Here is a 17962-nt window from a genome sequence, read left to right on the forward strand (position 1 = left end):
TCACGCTTTTAGAAGATTCGCGAAAAGCTAAGAAATGCATAAACAGGAACGCTAGTCTTGTGCAACTTTTCTTGCGTAAAGGTGTCTTTATTCCTGCATGGGACGACAGCCTCGTTTGTAAATTTCATTCGTAGAGAAAACGTCTTAGAAACGTGTCATCAAACTGACTTAACGTCAACAGCAGTGAAGATAACCGAGCGTCGATTCAAACAGTCCTAATGCCGTCATACTCCTTGGGGACCTGCGATAATGTAAGCCTGATTGTAGCATAGTCAACGCGCACAAAATTCTACGCTTGATGAACACATCGAACAAAAAAAAATTGGCAGTGGCTCAGCTCGGCTATGCCAGGATATACGTAGCGAAAGCTAAGGCTAGCCTTGGCTATTCTTGATCGCAAGTACCGGTTAGTCTGGTTGTCTAACTATGTTGCGGCTTTTTGCCAGTCGTTCGGCTCGCTGTTCGTCTGTTTCCTGGGCGATTCGTTTTTTCTTCGTCTCGTTCCGATGCAGATTCCAGGCCCTGTCCTGCTTATCAGAATTGTCGCCGTCCATACTGCCGCCTCAACTGTCGTTGCGGCGCACGCGAGCTCTCCTTTTCGATTCTCCGACATGTTATCAGGCATGCGACGCAGCTGGCGAAGCGAGCAGAGGCGAGCGCAACGACGGTGAACGCGGTGTGACGTCATACCAAACGGCGGCAGCGGAAACGCGCGTCGCTGCGCAGCGGCGGAACACCTGTGGCTCGGCGCTACTAGTGGCGCATGCGCAGTAGTGACTAGGGAGCGAGAAAGAGAGAAATATCCGAGGCGAGACGCGCGTTGTGACGTCATGTGCCTCCTTGGAGCACCGCCATGGCGAAATCGCAAGTTTGCGGCCAGTTATGCTCTCGCTTTAAAAAAAAATGAACTACGACCATGTCCAGCTGCAATGTGTTCACAGTTATTTTATAACATCTTTTTCTTATTATTATTTGGAACTACTCGGTCCTTGGCCAGTCCCACAGAGTGGGTGTGTGCCACTAACGTCTAGGATCTACATCTACAATGAGTTGAAAGAGAGAAAAGAAGAAGAACAGCATGCTGTACAGCTTGTCGGAGCAGTTCCTTCCGTCCTCGGGGCAATCGGAGGACGAAACAAGCTGTTTGAGCCTGCCAAGTGCGCCGCCACCATCTCGTCAACGCAGCACAGCGGACGAGGTGCATCTTAAACGGCGGAGCCTCAGATTCCTACTCTGCGTCCTCGCTCTGGGCTTCGCGATGAGCGCTACGGCGGTCGTGCTCGAGCTGTCCTACAGATACGTGAACATCAACGACGTGGCCTCGAGGAGTGGCCACCAAGGAGGGGAGCGGCCGGACCACGGCGCGGGCATCATGGCGGTGCCGTCCAATGCGACCACTGGCCAGCCTTCCTCGACAGCGTTGCACGCGCCGTATTCGCTACGAAAGCAGGTGAAGCGTGCGACCACATGCGTCCTTACGGTACCGAATTATAACGACGTTTGCCTAACCTGAACGCCATCACATTATTAAATGGTTATGTATCGCACTGTCATCATCGCGTTAGCCGACCGCTTTCACATTATTATTATCGGCAGCATACATGATCAATGAATAAAATGCGCCATGGGAGAAGGTTTATTCAAAAAAAATAATGACTAGCGTTTCGCCTCGAGTTGTAGGGCTGCGTGACATACGCGTTAGGTTCGATTGGAGCACTATGCTGCAAGGTCCGAGTTAGGCACACTCATGATTTCTAAGGAGCTCGTAAAACGGTAGCCAGTGAAATAAAATAATGTGTAGCGTACGAGATCAGCAGTTAATAAACACACGTGCGCGCAACAAGTGCATCATAAAAGCAGTAGCTGGAACCCATTACAATTTCCGAATGAAAATATATCTCAAACGCATGAATAATTTCATGAGGCAACCGCTGTACGTATTTGGACAAAGTTTGTTGCATTTAAGAGATAACGTTTGGTGTGCTGTAGTTCACGAAGCAGAGTTTCAATTTTATGAATTTGCATTTTCTAAAAAAAAATGCCGACAACGGTTTGAACAAACATACACGCACAAAGCTAACAAATTGATGACATTTCACCAAAACCAGATTACGCAGTTTTTAAAACTGCATATGGTAGAGCATTTAAAGTGGATAAACTTTATTTAAGAAATGGTAGCGTACGTGAAACTGTTACGATGCTCACAAGCGTTTTCTGAAAGCAATAGTAATGGAATAGTGGTACATTTCTGAGAGGTTGATCATACATAACATTTATACGCTTTAGACGAATTACTAGGTATACTTCAAATATCTGTGATGTCATTTTAATTGCCGTCTTTCATAATCGTAAGCCTAACACGACCTTTTTTGTAATTCGAAACTGAAAACTTACTATAAATATACTGGTGGCGTAAGTAACAAATACAGTTGCTACACCTACTAGGTATCAACCTTTTTTCATGCAACAGATCTCATCGAAATTTGTGCTGTGATTGCTGAGAAAAAAGCTGGGAGCTCCTGAGCTAAAGCTTAGCCGTAGCGGCCATACTTTTAAAGAAACAATGTTTATTCAAACATCATAGGATGCTTAGGAGCGGGGACAAAAAGCCTTCAACAGGCATGACTACGTTCGGGCCCCCTACAAATGGCACACAGCGAGAAGAGGGTGGTGCAACTAAACAGGTTGCAGATATATAGTTATGTATGTAATAAGAGTAAAATCGATAATGATTACTTATGTCTAGTACAACCATTGACAACCATAGAGAAAACACGTAACCAATGACAACTATCACTTTGAACAGAATTTATAAAGAGCAAGAATAAGCTTACTAATACAGTTAGAATACAGTGTTAACAGCTCTCAATATTGAATATACAAAATATGGGTAATAAAGAACGAAACAAAAAAGAATCACTTACCTAGATTCAACATTCCATGTACCCTAAAACTTACAGACTCTCCTGATAATCATAAGTTTCTTCTGCGTAAAATGTTGAACAATATTTCGGAAATATCGTCGTCACTTCTCGACAATTCCTTCACTAACGATGGCAAGCGAAATTTCAACATTTGTTTTACATAGTTTCTGCGGCATGGTTGAACTTTCTTATTATCGTGTTTACGTGTATTGTATAGAGGATGCTTTTCTGCAAGTCCCACCAAGCTATCTAATGTATCGGTATGCCTAGATGCACCAGATTAGTAATGTCGAGCAAGCCTGTAGGGATACAATTATTTCACGCTGATTATGTGGAATGCGGGAAATAATTCCGCAGTGCGGCGAGTCAGGAGAAAATTTTAAGGCTACACGAACGACTCGTCTTTAAAGCCGTAGAAATCTGTTTATGCTCCCGAGCATTCTCGTGGACCAGACTGGAGCGCCATAATTCATTATCAAGGAATATAAATAGTTATAGAATAAGATAGTTACAGGCACTCGAAACGATGAACAGTGACAGGCGGCGTTGGCACGCGCAAGCTGGTACATTTAGAACTTCGGCCCTTCCTGCATAGCGCCCTGCGTAGTAACTGCAAAGTTAGCTAATTTTTACCATTTCTTGCAGACAGGTATACACTACACGAAAGACCAATGAAGATGGTCATGTGACTGTATTTCTAAAATAAGGTGCAGGGTGTCTACCAACCGGGAAAACCGGGAAAACCGGGAATTCTCAGGGAATTTGAACAGTCTGGAAAAACTCAGGGAAAACTCAGGGAATTTGTGCTTCTATCAGGGAAAATTAGCTGTAACTTTATTGAAAGGGAACGAAAGTCGTGTTAATGCTGGCTCCAGTAACAGAGGAATCGCAACGAATCGTCATTGACGCCGTGTCATCGGCACGATGTATTGCCAGAGTAGTTAACGACCGATTTTCTAGACGCCCGATTTTTCGGACACGCCCGATAATTTGTACGGTTTTGCGGCACCACCACGTACTCCATATAGTCAACGTATATTGCCCTGACTGCAGGTCTGAAATGGCATTAATCAAAGCCGCCACCGCCGCTATTTTGATTATCTCGCCGCCTCGAACCGGCACTCTCGCAGGCAGATCCGCTGGCAGCCGTAACCACCACCGTGGCAACGTTAGGCCTAGCTGTTTCTATGTTCGCTATTAAGCTTCTTGCCGTGCGGTGCCGTGTTTTTCATTGAAAGAATTCGCCGCTATCACCAATGGCACCGACTCCGCCTTTGTAATCCTCGCGATTGGCCTTGAAGCTCGCAGAGCAGAGCGCGTTGCGTAATGCCAGTCTCCGAAAGTTAGCTTCCCCTCAATACACTGTTGTTAGGGGGTGAAGCATAACAAGCGTGGGAAGGGGGCAATTGTCACGGGACACAGTATGTATTCCTTAATTACACATGCGTGCACCCCGTCTCCTGTCACAGTACAAGCCCTGATATGCCTAATAAGGGTACTGGCAGGCCTTCAGAGCTTTTTCAGACATGCCTGTGGTAATTTTAGCCCTTAAAGGCAGTTAAAGACATGCATTAATTTTTTTCAGACTGCCCGTGTTTTTTCAATTCTTCTTGCGGCCCCTCGGAAGTCCGAAAAATCAAATGTTGACTGTACAACTGACCAAGAGGATGCTTCAGATGATCCACGTGGATAAAGCGTGGTAGAAGGAGGATGAGAACAGAAAGGACCGACGCACTGAGGAATTAACGGGGAAAGAAGGGTGCCGCCGCCTTTTTGAAGGAGCTTGAGCTAAAAAAACTAAGTGTTGGCTGACGCTGAGACACAAGTGTCCCTCATCCAAACTAAAATAAATTGTTTAAGCAGTGAAACCCAACACTGAGATGTTGTGTACGGGCTGAGAGTATGTCAGGACAGTTGAGGTTGACTTCCCAGCTGCTGAGAGAGAACCTTAGTTGTGACAAAGTTCAGGACCTCATACAGATGAGCTTGCTATCAGTTGATAGAAATAGCTGATGTTAGAAAATATTTACTTATGTATGCATCGCCTTTTCATTGGTATTTGAAAATGTTCGACTCAATTTAGAATGGGCTTTACCATTTCTTTCGCTGTGCATTTTACTAAAACTTTCCTTCTATTTTCTTTTTAAATAAAATAGATATTACTCCTTACTATTAAAACTGGATTAAGTAATTTTTTGTTTCAGCATGCTTACTAGAGAGTGACAGCATCGGGCAACGTGGTCAGCCTGTCTTGACATAAAACAAAGTTCTGGCTCATTCAGGGAATTTCGCAAAGGTGCTCAGGGAAAACCTGGAAAACTCAGGGAATTTGGAAATGTTAACTTGGTAGACACCCTGAGGTGTTTACTTGGGCAAGTTGGTAGATTTAGAATCTAAACTGCGCTGAAGAAGGGACAATTACGTGCTGACCAAGGTGCTAACCGTGAAGTCAAGCGCAAAATCGAAACGGACTCACCACGTCAGCGTGCAGCATTAAATAAATGTTAGTTGATCCTCAGAGCTTCGTCGTTTGTGCTTCTTAACTAAATGTTCCGTCTGTCGTTCTGTCTAGACTCGAACCCATTGTTACTAGACGATTAGCTCGAATTACAGGTTAGTTTACAAAAAATTACGGAGCGGTTTGAGCAATGGCAGGTGATGCTGAACCCAGAAATATCTGTGTTTACCTCCATACCGAGGAAAGAGGTCATTCATGCTAACTGCTACAAAATTCGTGACACTAAACTAAAAAAGAAAACTCAACACAAATACTTAGGTGTACTGTTTACCGAATACTTCAGGTGGAACGCACACATACGTATGGTATGTAAGAAAGCCAGCAGATCTGTATGGAGTCTCCAACGCAACTTATGCGGTGGTACACTCGAAATAAAAATCTTGATATATAAGACCTTAACAATACTCGTTATAGAATATGCAGAAAATAGTATGGTATCCACGCACGGCAAGAAATGTTCAAAAATTAGATCGAATCCAGCGTGTAGCAGCTAGATTCGTATTTAAGGAACATGGCTACTGTCGCGCCCCTAGTTAATTGTTCCGGGACGGAAATCTTTCTGCCTTAAATTAGGGCAACAGTGGACAGATTACACTTTTTCTTGTTCATCATAGATAATAAACTCAAAATTAACGGGTCTGACTGTTCGAAACAATCGTCCAACGCATGCTTCCGACATGGACACAGCATGTACATCGAAGCACCATTAACACGAAGCAAGACTTTTAAATACAGCTATTAGCGTAATTAAGGAATGGCACATGCTTCCCGATTCACTGGTTTCCTCTGCCTCAATAAATACATTTCTAAACGAGCTCCCTGTTCTTGTTCATTCGAGTCAGGAGGTGTTCTGAACCGCAAGCTCTATAACACCAAGCTGTGGTCGCGAGGAGTGTGATACGCCATTTGCATGACCCGAGTACGCATGCGCTGTTCCCTAGCAACGAGCGTCGGAAACATTTTCTACGGCGTCGGTGGTTCGTGCAGCTGACGACGTGCGCGCATGCACGGGCAGCCTGCACCATGGTCGACGGGGACGCGAACTCGTACATTGTCGGCGCAGCGCCGACGACGCGGTCTTCGCCCGGTGTTTCAGTGGAAACTTCGGCTGTTCACAACGATATTCGGTTCCCACGCGGTACGTTATAGTATAGGCCGACATGACACCGATTTCCATCTGCCACCTGTCGACCACAGCTTCTTTTATCCTTCGTGTCGGCGCCTCTCTCACACTGTACACTGTACTGTAGAGCTCGCCGACAGTCGGCGGAGAGCTCACCGTCGGTGCAGTGTGACAGAGGCGCCGAGACGAAAAAAAAAACACTATGTCGCCGACTGTCGGCAGACCGGAGTCGGTGTTGCGTTGGCCTAGTGTGAATGAGCCTTTAAAAGGCCACCTGACGCCGACGCCAACAATGGGCCGACTGGTCACACTGTGCCAGTGAGAGACCAATATTGTCACGCTAGTATGATGAAGACGAAGCTAACGGCAGTGAGTCGTCATAATCTGGCAGACTTTTGTGCCAACGACGCCGACAAAACCAGTGTGCCGATCGCCGTGAGATCGGCCGCCGAATGAGACCATCGCACCGACAACGCGAATGTCGCATGAAACTGCGCCTGTGTATCTATTTATTGGCGCTCAAAGAGAGTCGAAACGCACTTCTTCAGATAAAATGCAGGATTTCCGATCCTTGCCAGCCGTCCACATTAAGTATGAGGCGGTGTACATCGCGCTCAGCGTAAGTTCATTAGGTCTAAGGCAGCCTACGAGTTCGTCCACTACCGTGTACCACTACCGTCCAGTCATGTTCGTGCATTCCAACTTCCGGGGCATGTCTGGATTGCTATTCAGTACGACTAACTAGGAGTACCAGTGTAGGTGCTGTGGCAATTGTGTTACGGAGCGATATATTCGTTCAGAGGCACATCGCACGCTGACGGGTTTTGTCGGCGTAGCTGTACAAAAGCCCTTCATCATATATGGGCGACTTGTGGTTGCAAGTTCCCCAGCAAAAGTTAAGACTGCGTGGGAAGGCTCTCGAATTCGGAACGCTGGAAGACACCTAATAATGCCGACTGGAATCTGCACGGCAAGAATTACCGTTCATGACCGGACTAACCCTGACACCTTCGCCATCCTCTAGCAGTGTTCACGAGACGTCATTCTCGGCGTGGACTTCCTGAACCGACACGGCGCAATCGTCAACCTGATGTCGAAGTCGATAACGCTGTCGGATGACCATGCGATGCCGCCGGAGAGCTCTCGTAGTCAGCACGCCTTGAGTGTGCTGGAAGATCAAGTGAGCATCCCGCCTCGTTCCAACATTGTCCAGCACACTTAGGTTTCTGGCCTTCCATAACGAAGACACGACGAACCGATGTCCCATTCTGTCGACTCATGATAGGGTACACCTATGGCACCGATAGTTTTCTGCTGACTGGAAGTGAACCTTCAACCTATGGTAAATGTTATGACAGGCTGACCGTCCTCCACGTTCTTTTGGAGGGTTGGGAAGCCGAAGCATAGAGAAACACTTTCCTCTAGAATACCGCTATCATGTCCCCCTGCATCCGCTATGGTTCTTTGTGCAGAACCGTTTTGAATACCAGTGCAATTTTAGAGTTCTTATATCATGTCGTGTTACATGTTATTAGGCGAAGAAATTCGTAGCACATCCTCTCGCCAGAGGATACTGCTGCGGTAGTGTATTGTATATCAGATGCCCCCAAGCCTTTGCGCTCTAAAGGTTCTGTTAAGGTAGTGATGCTTCTTCGTCATGTTTCAGTCGATGCTATCATGATTCCGCTATGGTACTTTGAAGGACGTACATTTCATTAGTCATTGGCACTATATTATTACACATAAATTTTACCCACTTTACAGCGACTGCTTTTTAAGGTTTCGATAGAGCACGTTACATCTAACTCGTGTAATTCATGGCTAGAATTCGTACTCATTTCACAGTAACATAGATTTCTCGGGCGAAGCTTGCGCCAGAGAACACCACATATCATGATCACGTGGAGTGTTACAAGCTGGAACGGCGAGCACTTTCGGAGTAAGCAGCTTCGGTTTAGCTTGTGCGAAAGGAAAAGAGGGGTAGGCGTGATCACTAGACAACCAATCTTTGAGTTCTAAATATAGTAAAATACACAAATCCTACATGTATAACGTAGATAGACGAGCCTAGCGCGTGGTACATGTTCCGTTTCATTAGAAGTAAGAAAGATGCAGCACTTTTCTAGAGTAGCCCCTTCGCCTGCACCGAGTCGGGGCTTGCGCAGGTGGAGGGTAGTATTATGACAAGTGAGTGAGTTATCCCTAGGATGTGGAAGAGGATGGGAAAGTGAATAGTGGACTATAAAGAGGACGAGGTGCTGTCTCTTGGTCCGTCACGCTTCTTGTGGCCCAGGTTTGTACATCCATGTAACTAGTGCAAATGTCTGATTACCTCCGTTTCGCAGTATTATTTCCTTCATTTTTTTACATACCTGTGGGCTAGAAGGTCCGGAAAGAACTCAACGAGTTCTAAGGTACTAAATTACTCTAAATCATTTTAAGGAATAATTTTGACAAAGTAGAGCTGTTTAAGCGCTCCCGGAACACGGTGGACGAGCACTTTTTGCATTCTGCTGCCGTCAGAACAGCTTTCAGGGGATAGGACCTGCGAGCTCATGCACAGCAGCGTAACAGCACAGTCAATGAGCCATCGTTGTTGGTATGCTTTAATTATGTACACCGTGTTAAACATGGTTCACCCAGGTTCATGGAGGCATAGTGGGCCAGGCGGTCTGTGGCTTGACCAGTAGTTACCAGATCGCACCGATGGCCCCAGTTGTTAGAAACAGTGCACCCAGGTGTTGAGCAACGTACAGCTGACTGCACTTTGCAGCGGCTCATGAGTCCTGAGAGGGCCAGACAGAAGACAGAGCGATGATGTAAGGATTAATAACGAACATTTAATTACATCGTTAATGGGCGGTTAGCTCTAAAAGCTTCCTGATGGAGAGTGACAAACACTCTTGCGTTCACCATCTGCTGAAGCCTGAAGTGCGATGGCGGGGGTCCCTTTTATTCTTTCAGTCTTTGGAACACCCTCGCACCGGAGGTGATAGCGAACGCTCTCCACGCTTGCGACCGCCGCTCGATACACGGAAGCCAGTACAACGGATTGTCTAAACGGTACTGATCCAACAGAAAGACAGGCACTGACGCGCGCACTCGCATACACAGACACTGCCGGCGTTTCCCTGACCGAGAAGGCGAAAAAGAGGAAATGCCCACACGTAGCTTAACCGTCTAGCTCGCCGAAGGAGACAGCACTGTGAAGCCCACGCAGACATCGAGGCGTCGTGCGAGCCGTTGGTAAGGAGGCGAAAATGTGCCCATAAAGGCTAACGTATTGTCGCCATTGCGGCCTCGTAGGCCTTTTATTGCCATAGCGATTATAAAAAAAAAAAATTCTAGGCGCATTTCTGCCGTCGCTGTCGCCGTGATCTTCAGAATAAAGCCCAAGGGTAATAATATCGTATTAACGAATGCTGTATGTGCGAGTGAGAGCGTGCGAGGGTGAGCCGACGATGGCGGCACAATCTCGCGAGCGCTAGGGAAGAAAAGGGAGGAGGAAGCGCGGCGTCTTCCGTCGCGCACACGGCACCGAAGGGAGAAGAGAAGGTGAGTGTTCGACTCTGGCGGCTGCTGCCTATGGCACGGCCGCTCAGGCCACATCCACGAAGCTATCTGCGACGGGGACAGAGTCCACCGTTCGCTGCGTTCTCGCCGCTTCGTTCGCGTTGAAGCAAGCGGCGCCACGAACATCAATTTGCTCGCTGCTGCTGCTGCGCTTCCTCACTCCAGCGTTTTGACAGCGTGTCTCCGCGGTCAGTGAGTGAGATTTGATCATGTTTACTATTGCGCGTGTGACACTGTGCCTGCTAATTTAGTTAGCAAGCGACTGTTTACAAAAGTAGACAGCCAATGAAACTACTATCATTTTATTTTGCTGGCTTCTAGTTTGCTATCAAAATCGCTGCTTCGCCTTTGGGGCAAAACGGCGGCTTCATTTTTCAGCGGTTGTGGGCAGCCAGGTTTTAAAGATCTGGGTTTTCGCGGTGGTTTGGCGGTGCAGGCAGCATAAATGGTGCACAACACAGGCCAGTCGTAACAGCCACAAACAACTGAAATATTCTGCAATTAGCTTTTTATGTCCATATTTTGTAAATTTGTGAGAAACCTTACATATGTTGGGTTTCCTGCTTTCCCTAATATTGCTCTTGTTTCAACAGCTACATCTGATTTGTTGTAGAGTATAACAGTACTGGGTTCATCGGATGGGTGGTTGTAAGCGCTCTTTAAAAAATGTCACCGAAAGAGTAGCAACCCAATATGCTGAACACGTGAGCACCGGCACCCGTCCACACCGTCAGAAATTTCCAATTTTTCTTCATAGATTTAGCCTCATGGGCCGTCAGGGCCGCAAATAGCTTGTCAATAACAAATGCAGTGCCAAGAAAAGTCCAGATAGTAGCTTCTATGATTTATAAATCAGAAATGAACTGGCAAAACAAATCCACGAAAAGCAGGAAGGAAATCGGCAGCATGTTACACTCCACACTGAAGGCGAAAGCCTGCTGCATACCTGGTCATGTATTAAGCTATCTGGGACCCTATAACTTAAAACTATTCCAATCTCCTGACGTCAAACTTGCGTAACCGCCGACGCAAACATCGCGCTTTCACACGCAGGGTCGTCTCAACAGACCAATGAAACGCTCCTCTCGTTCATAGGCGGTCACTTTTGTTTGCTTGAAAAACGAATAACATTGCCTAGACTGAGCGGCTTGTTGTATCTAACTGGCTCACAAGAGGCGAGGAGCACGCTCAACTGGAGGGGTATTCGATGGGGCCGTGCCACTGCACTGAAAACCGATAATAGGATGAAGAGGGTGGTGCCAGCGTCTGGTCCACTTTCCTTTGCTTAGCTTACGGTGCCTCGTCGACAATTGCGGCGGCATGCAACGGAAGCTTAAAAAAGACGCTCAACCGGATCCTCAGCAAAGAAGAGTTGGCAAACGAGGTTTTAGATGTGCCCACAGTGCTCGAAAACGTTACAGGGTCATGCAAAAAGCCTTATTACACGAAAATAAACCCATGCTATCCGGCAGGTGCGAGATAGCCAGTGCCTGAGCTATCGGCGGCAGCCATCTTTTATTCCTTTTGGCACGGAGCAGCCTGCGGCCATTCAGAAGAAAATTCAGTTTTGTTCGGCATAATAATGCATCTTTAACGCGTACACGTCACTATGACGCGATGAGCTTTTGCGGTTTTGTGACGCCGCGTGACAGGCAGATGAAATGGGTGCAGCCAGAAAACTTTAGACTAATAGCCGAGGGCTAATGGCGAAAAGAGGTCGAATCAGAAATAACTGTTTTTCTTTTGTTCGGTCAAATCATGCATAATCAGTGTGTACACGTCATATCAGATGGGGAGCTATCGCAGTTTTCGTGACGTCGCTTGAGAGACAGGCGAAGGGGGGCTGGTCCGAAAAAGTTTTTCACCAATGGCGGAGAGCTGATTGCAGAATTGGAATAGAAAAGTTTGGACTAGTTTTACGTTATAGCGCCCCTGATCGGAGGGGTCAGACTTCTTGAAAGACATAACGAGCTGCAGTGTGAGGCAAACGTATGGCGCTGCAGGGCGACCTCGTCAACGACACATTCAAGCACCTAACGCATTACCTAAAGGTTCTTTCTTTCTTTCATTCTTTCCGTCTTTTCTCTTTCTTTCTTCTGTCTTTGCTCTTTCTTTCTTTTCGTTGCTTCTTCTTTGTTATTCAGTCATTGCGTCTATGGTTGTTTGCTGGTGTATGAGCCATTCCTGATGTTCATGTTTCCTTTCTTCCTTAATTCCTACTTTTTTCTTTCGTGTCTTCATTCATATTCAGCCATTGCAACTTTGCTTGCTTATGGAAGCCATTCCCGATTATGTTAATTATTTTCGGCTATGAGCCATTACTGTTGATATTTTTTGTACATTCAACTTTTTTTTTAAACCACACGAACCACTCGACTAGACGCCGCTTTTTTCGGGTATTAGCCATTGCAACGAGCATTCTAAGGATTTCGCCTAAATAAACCAAGAAACGCTGACAAGCTTCACAGTATAACTTATGTATTGTCTTGAGGACAATGTGTGCGGGAACACCTAAGTTCTTCTCTAGAAACAATTTATAGGGATATGTCTCAATTCAAATGTGACATTTTAACATGCAACAGGCAACCCAACCTCTAATGTTGGGCAAATATACATTCCAAGCAAAAAGTGCTCAGGGGCAGCCATTACAGCGTTTTGAATGTAATTGCTGTGCTCTCTTTCAACTGTTCGAGAGGATACGTTTCAGTATACAGGAGAGGTACGGTGAACAGCGATTCAAACGATGTTGTGGGCACAAGCGGCGGCAGGCGCTTTTTGCGCCGCCGGTGGGCGCTGGGGACTTCGAGTTCAGAAGTAGCGGCGCATCATGAAAGCGAAAGGCTTTGTGAGTCATTGTGACTGAATTTTGCCCCCGAGCGAACACCTAGTGCTTATCGGCGGCGCGAAAGCGCCCGCCGCCATCGCCATTTGAGCCATTTATCGCATTTGGATAGTTTGGGAGTGTATCCGAACAGAATCAACGGTGCGCCAAACGTTGCTGCTACGTCGGCGATCGCCCACCGACAAATAGCAGGTTGGCTGCGTCGATACCCGCTCTGGGCCGACGGTAACAAACGCGGTAGACTATGCAGCCTGAACGGAACAAGCGTGAACACGAGGCCTTAGCGCCGAAACTAATTGTTTACCCACTGCGCAGAGTATCCGCGCTCGAAGGTGCGGCGCAGTATTGTACACCTACTGCACGCGTCCCTCCCGTCGCTACTACTACAAGCGCAGCGAGGGTCTGTGCACAGCTGCCACCGACGACAGCGCGCACGTGTGCAGCAAGGGCGCCAACAGGTTCGCATCGATGGCCGCCTGCCGAAGGTCCTGTCTGCCAGGCGGCCCAGCACGCAGATGCCAGCAGAGTGCGCTGTTCGGGGCGTGCGAAAGGTAAGCGGTGTCTGGCACAGCGGATCTTGCTTTGCGTTGCGTCAGCACCTTTGCTCTGCTACACGTCAGCTCGTGTACCTCGTATGGCAATAAGGAGCACGGGGGAGGACGATTACGTGATTCAGTCATTGTAATGCACAGTAACGTTCTCAAAACATCACTACTACGCGAGCTGCGCACACCAGCTATTTTACTATGTCATGCTTTGAGTGTGCTGATCGCACCTGCTGTGAGTTATAACAGTAACAGTAAGCGTACACATGCTGTAGCACATAGCTCACATCAGGTCACTTTTATGACAGCCTCTTAGCCTCTTCTTCTTGATGTAAAGGTTCAAGACGGAAAGGACTTAATAAAGATATGTAGATCAAAATGGCACGAAACTGTGGCCAGCACCATAAAAGAAAATATCTCGTATGGTGGGAGTCGAGCCCATGACCTTTGCTGCCAAACAAGTTGAACTTAATAAAGGCATAGCTATTTCAGATATAGCTAATTAAGATCCTCGAACATGGGTGGTGTGGAAAAAATACGCAATGTATGTTCAAGGCTTCCCACCAAATCTTGCCCTGCTTTACGTCTATGTGGCAATGTAGTTCATCGCCACACATTTCCATACTTTTGTAATTCATTAAATCGCCTTTATTAGAAACACCAAGTCGCGGAACAAATGTGTAGCGACCATCCGTCACTATTATACACATTGTCCCCGCTTCTGGGAAATCCAGTTTCTTCACGTGGCCTAAACGCGGGGATCATTGCCCCCTGCTCTTCCTGGCAGTCAGGTGGCTCCCGGACAGGGGCGCTACCACAGCCACTCGTGAAACCTGCTTTTTCTGTGGAATAATCAGTCTACTCTTCATTCTCAACCTGTCAAAACGTGTATTACTTGCCTCCAATAAACCGAGCTCCCAACAAGTGGTGACCTAGGACATTTACGTTTTCACAGCGAAGGTGTTCGGGGCTACTTCCCGCAGGATCGTGTCCATGTGTCGACCCAAACTCGAGCTTTCTCCTCCGGCGTACCCGTCAGGTGCCACCTACATTTTCCTCTGCAGTTTCTCGCGAATGCTGTGTAGCTCTCAATCTAATGCAGACATCTCGAAAAAAAATTACACTGAAATTGGCCGCTGAGACTACTCTATCATTACGCCGAGTTTCATTTACTTGTGATTACTTAGTTCACCGCGAGGTTGTAAACATTACAGAATTGCCCTCTGCTGTCAATGCATGGCCGTTACGGAGGGAGTATGGTTACAGAAAACGGCTGTGACGCTCGTTTTATCAAAATTATCCCGAAATAAATTAAATGACAATTAGCCGCTAAGACGACTCTAACATTACGCCGACTATCATATGCTTTACGTAATTACGTATTTCGCAGTGAAGTTGTAAATATTGTGAAATTCCCGCCTGCCGTGCAGTGATACTTGCACACGTCACTACTTTATACAGGTATAAGAATAAATAACTCCACAGTCAGAAGATGTATTCGTTGTCTGCGTCCTTCAATAATGATAATAATAATACCTATATATACATACATGTTCGACTAAGGTAAAAAACACCACAGCTTCGCTGCTCGACCTTCTTCACAGAGTGAAAGGGATGGTGAATTTATTTTTTTAACCCTGCCATGGGCGACGCTGCTCCTACTCCTGCTGACAGAGAAGACGCCACGATTACGTCCGCTGTCATCGCCGCAGACCTTCAGCTTGCGAGATTTTGGCCCAAGAATCCTCGAATTTGGTTTATGGAAGTAGAGGTCCGTTTTCAACTCCGGCGCATCACTTCACAGACGCCAAAGTATCTGCACGTCGTTGCCGCGCTACCCTCCGACATCGCCGATGCCATAGACGACTTGCTGCCGGGTACGCCTTCGGCCACAGCATGCGACGACCTGAAACGCACGGTCCTGCAGCGCCTCGAAGCATCGCAGCAGAGTAGGTTTCAGCAGCTCCTCTCCAAGGAACTCGGCGACCAACGACCGTCAAAACTCCTGCACCGGTTACGTCAGTTGCTGAGTGGGCACTCCGCAAACGAGAACCAGCTTTCAATTCTGTGCGAGCAGTTCTTGGTTTGCCTCCCACAGTCCGCTCGCATGATGCTGGCAGGTCCCAACGAGACGAGTCTCGATCGGCTAGCTGCACTGCCTGGCCGCATATGCGACTGCTCGTCTGCGTCACAGCTACATATCACCGCTGCGAGATTCTCAGACAGCAGTCCGACTCTAGCGCCTGGAGGAAACAGTCGACCGTCTTACCAGTGCACTGGAGAAGCTGACGAAGGGTGGCAACATTGGTGACCAACTTCGGCGCAACCATTCGCCTTCACAGTCTCGCAGCGCACCTAGAGACTCGCCGCGGCAGTTGTGCTGGTGTCATTGTCGCTTTCGCGAGCAGACAACCTGTTTTTACTGCCGAGTAAAGTCGGTCAACTCTCCGTTCCCAACGTGTCAAAACGTGATTACTTGATTCCGCTAAGCCGAGCTCCCAATAGATGGAAGCGTGCATAATATGGCAACAAGCGGATGAAACACCTAGCTGCAACACATCGCGACTGGTCTGTACGTAGTTTTCAGAAACAAATTACACGAGGGGACTCTGGCGCTAGTGTCTATGCGAGCCGCAAGCATGAATGACGCTGCAGCCATCATGGGAATGTTGTTTAGTACGTGGAGTCGCACAGACTTACGCTCTCCTGGATTCAAAGAAACTTGCGAAATTGAAAACCGACCATTTTCAACGAAATATTGCGCTGTAATTGAAACTATTCACAGTGATTGTACTTGTATAAGAAAGAGACTTATTGAATTCGCGCGTTTGGAAACATATCATTGCTTCTAAACTCAGGCCAATAAAGCCGGATACATAGTACTAAGCGAAAGCCGCAACAACGTATGAATCCGCAGGCACAAAGATCAGGCAAATCCATGCACAAACCATGATTCCTATGGAATCTCGCCGGTCGCCGTACCAAAGCCTTCTCTCTCATTGTTAGTATCGGAAACTTCACGGTGCCTGCACTCTGTGCAGGGCAGATATGAAGCGGCCGCTGTGGTTCTTCAACGGCACCCACTGCTTCGAGTGGAGCTATCCGCTCGGCCAGTGTCCGGCACCGGACCCGCCGGCGTTCCGGTCGCGCAGAGAGTGCCGCAAGCTGTGCCGCGTGCAGCGGCGCCGATGCCGGCCGCCCGAAGCCACCGAGCACTGCAGCGCGCGCCTCCTGCGCTACCCGGTGTTCGCCGCTTCGACGCCAGGCGTCGGGCTGGCCTGCTTGCGCGTCGGGCCTGCGTCGCTGCTGCCGTACCGGTGCTTGCGCGGCGCCAACACGTTCCGTTCGGCAAAGGCCTGCGAAAGACTGTGCGCACGTGACCGAACGGACTGATCGAGCGGGTCCCTCGGGGCACGTCATTACCGTCACTTAGCAACTAGCCGAGTCATCCTTTTCTTGTCGCACAACGCTTCTTGATCGCAGGGATGGCGCGATTTACTTAGCGTCCAACTTAATTTCTTCAGGTACTGAATTTTATCTTTGGTTGCATAAAGTTAAAAATTGGCGTATAAAGGCAAGGCCCAATGCAACTTTTAAACTGGCGTGCAACACTTGTCTTTTATTGTAGAAGAAGGGCTGTTTACATGTCACCGCTATCGGGCTAGCTATTACGCTAGCCACAAAATGTAAAATAAACGAACGTTTACAGAAAAAAAATATTTGTCCTTCACCTGTACACGGTAAACCACTGTGCCCCCTTAAAGAGATTTGGAGCACCAAGAATACGCTTTCGCCAAGCATCAAGTTCGCAAAAATGTAGGTGGCAGGTTGTTCTGATTACCAAAGCTACCTTTTCGCTTCCGTAAAGTTGTTCACCTAAAACACGCGTTTTGTGTCAAGGGTGTTATGAGCTATGAAAGCACCTCTTCCTTGTCTATATTGCGGCTATGTTTCTAATCGGAAGTCGCAAGTCGAAAGGTTATTCAACATGGTGTCATCTCACCATGTTGCACTTCGGAACCACACGTATGTGTGGTTTCGAAGTGCACATTGACTAACTATATCGAAAGCAAGCGTGCTGTGATAATTCAATCTTTAATTAAGTGGAATACAGTCTCTCTTGCTAGTAATGAACTCCAAGCTGAACCACCATGGCTGTATAAGACTATCAGAAGGTGCATGGGTGTAGAGCTGCGAACAGTGCCTGTAAGCAGCCTTCGCACTCGTAGTGCATAGATTATGGGTTCGGTCCCCACCGGCGACAAGTCATCTTCTTGTCTACTGTGATTTCTGTTTTCTGGATTAGGTTTTTACGTTTAAATTTCAACCATAGATAATTACGCTTATGCTTTTCTTGACTTCATTGCCTGCTCACGTTACACGCTGGAGATTAACAAAAAAGAAGCCCTCTGTTTCTCTTCTGCCACCTTCTACTAG

At 47.4% G+C, this 17962-nt stretch overlaps 1 protein-coding gene across 2 annotated transcripts; it reads left to right on the forward strand.

The window, feature by feature from the left end:
* The first annotated feature begins 1051 nt into the window (after window positions 1-1051).
* Window positions 1052-17242, forward strand: LOC135904326 (uncharacterized). Of its 2 annotated transcripts, none has more exons than XM_065434949.1 (3): window positions 1052-1450; window positions 13296-13531; window positions 16567-17242. In XM_065434949.1, the coding sequence occupies exons 1-3, from the start codon at window positions 1079-1081 to the stop codon at window positions 16916-16918; spliced, it is 960 nt and encodes a 319-aa protein (XP_065291021.1). In that variant the 5' UTR covers window positions 1052-1078; the 3' UTR covers window positions 16919-17242. The 2 variants fall into 2 exon arrangements, with proteins under 2 accessions (XP_065291021.1, XP_065291022.1); XM_065434950.1 differs by having other exon boundaries at window positions 16572-17242.
* Window positions 17243-17962: the final 720 nt, after the last annotated feature.

Source organism: Dermacentor albipictus, chromosome 2, assembly GCF_038994185.2.
Source record: "Dermacentor albipictus isolate Rhodes 1998 colony chromosome 2, USDA_Dalb.pri_finalv2, whole genome shotgun sequence".
Taxonomy (NCBI): Eukaryota; Metazoa; Arthropoda; class Arachnida; order Ixodida; family Ixodidae; genus Dermacentor; species Dermacentor albipictus.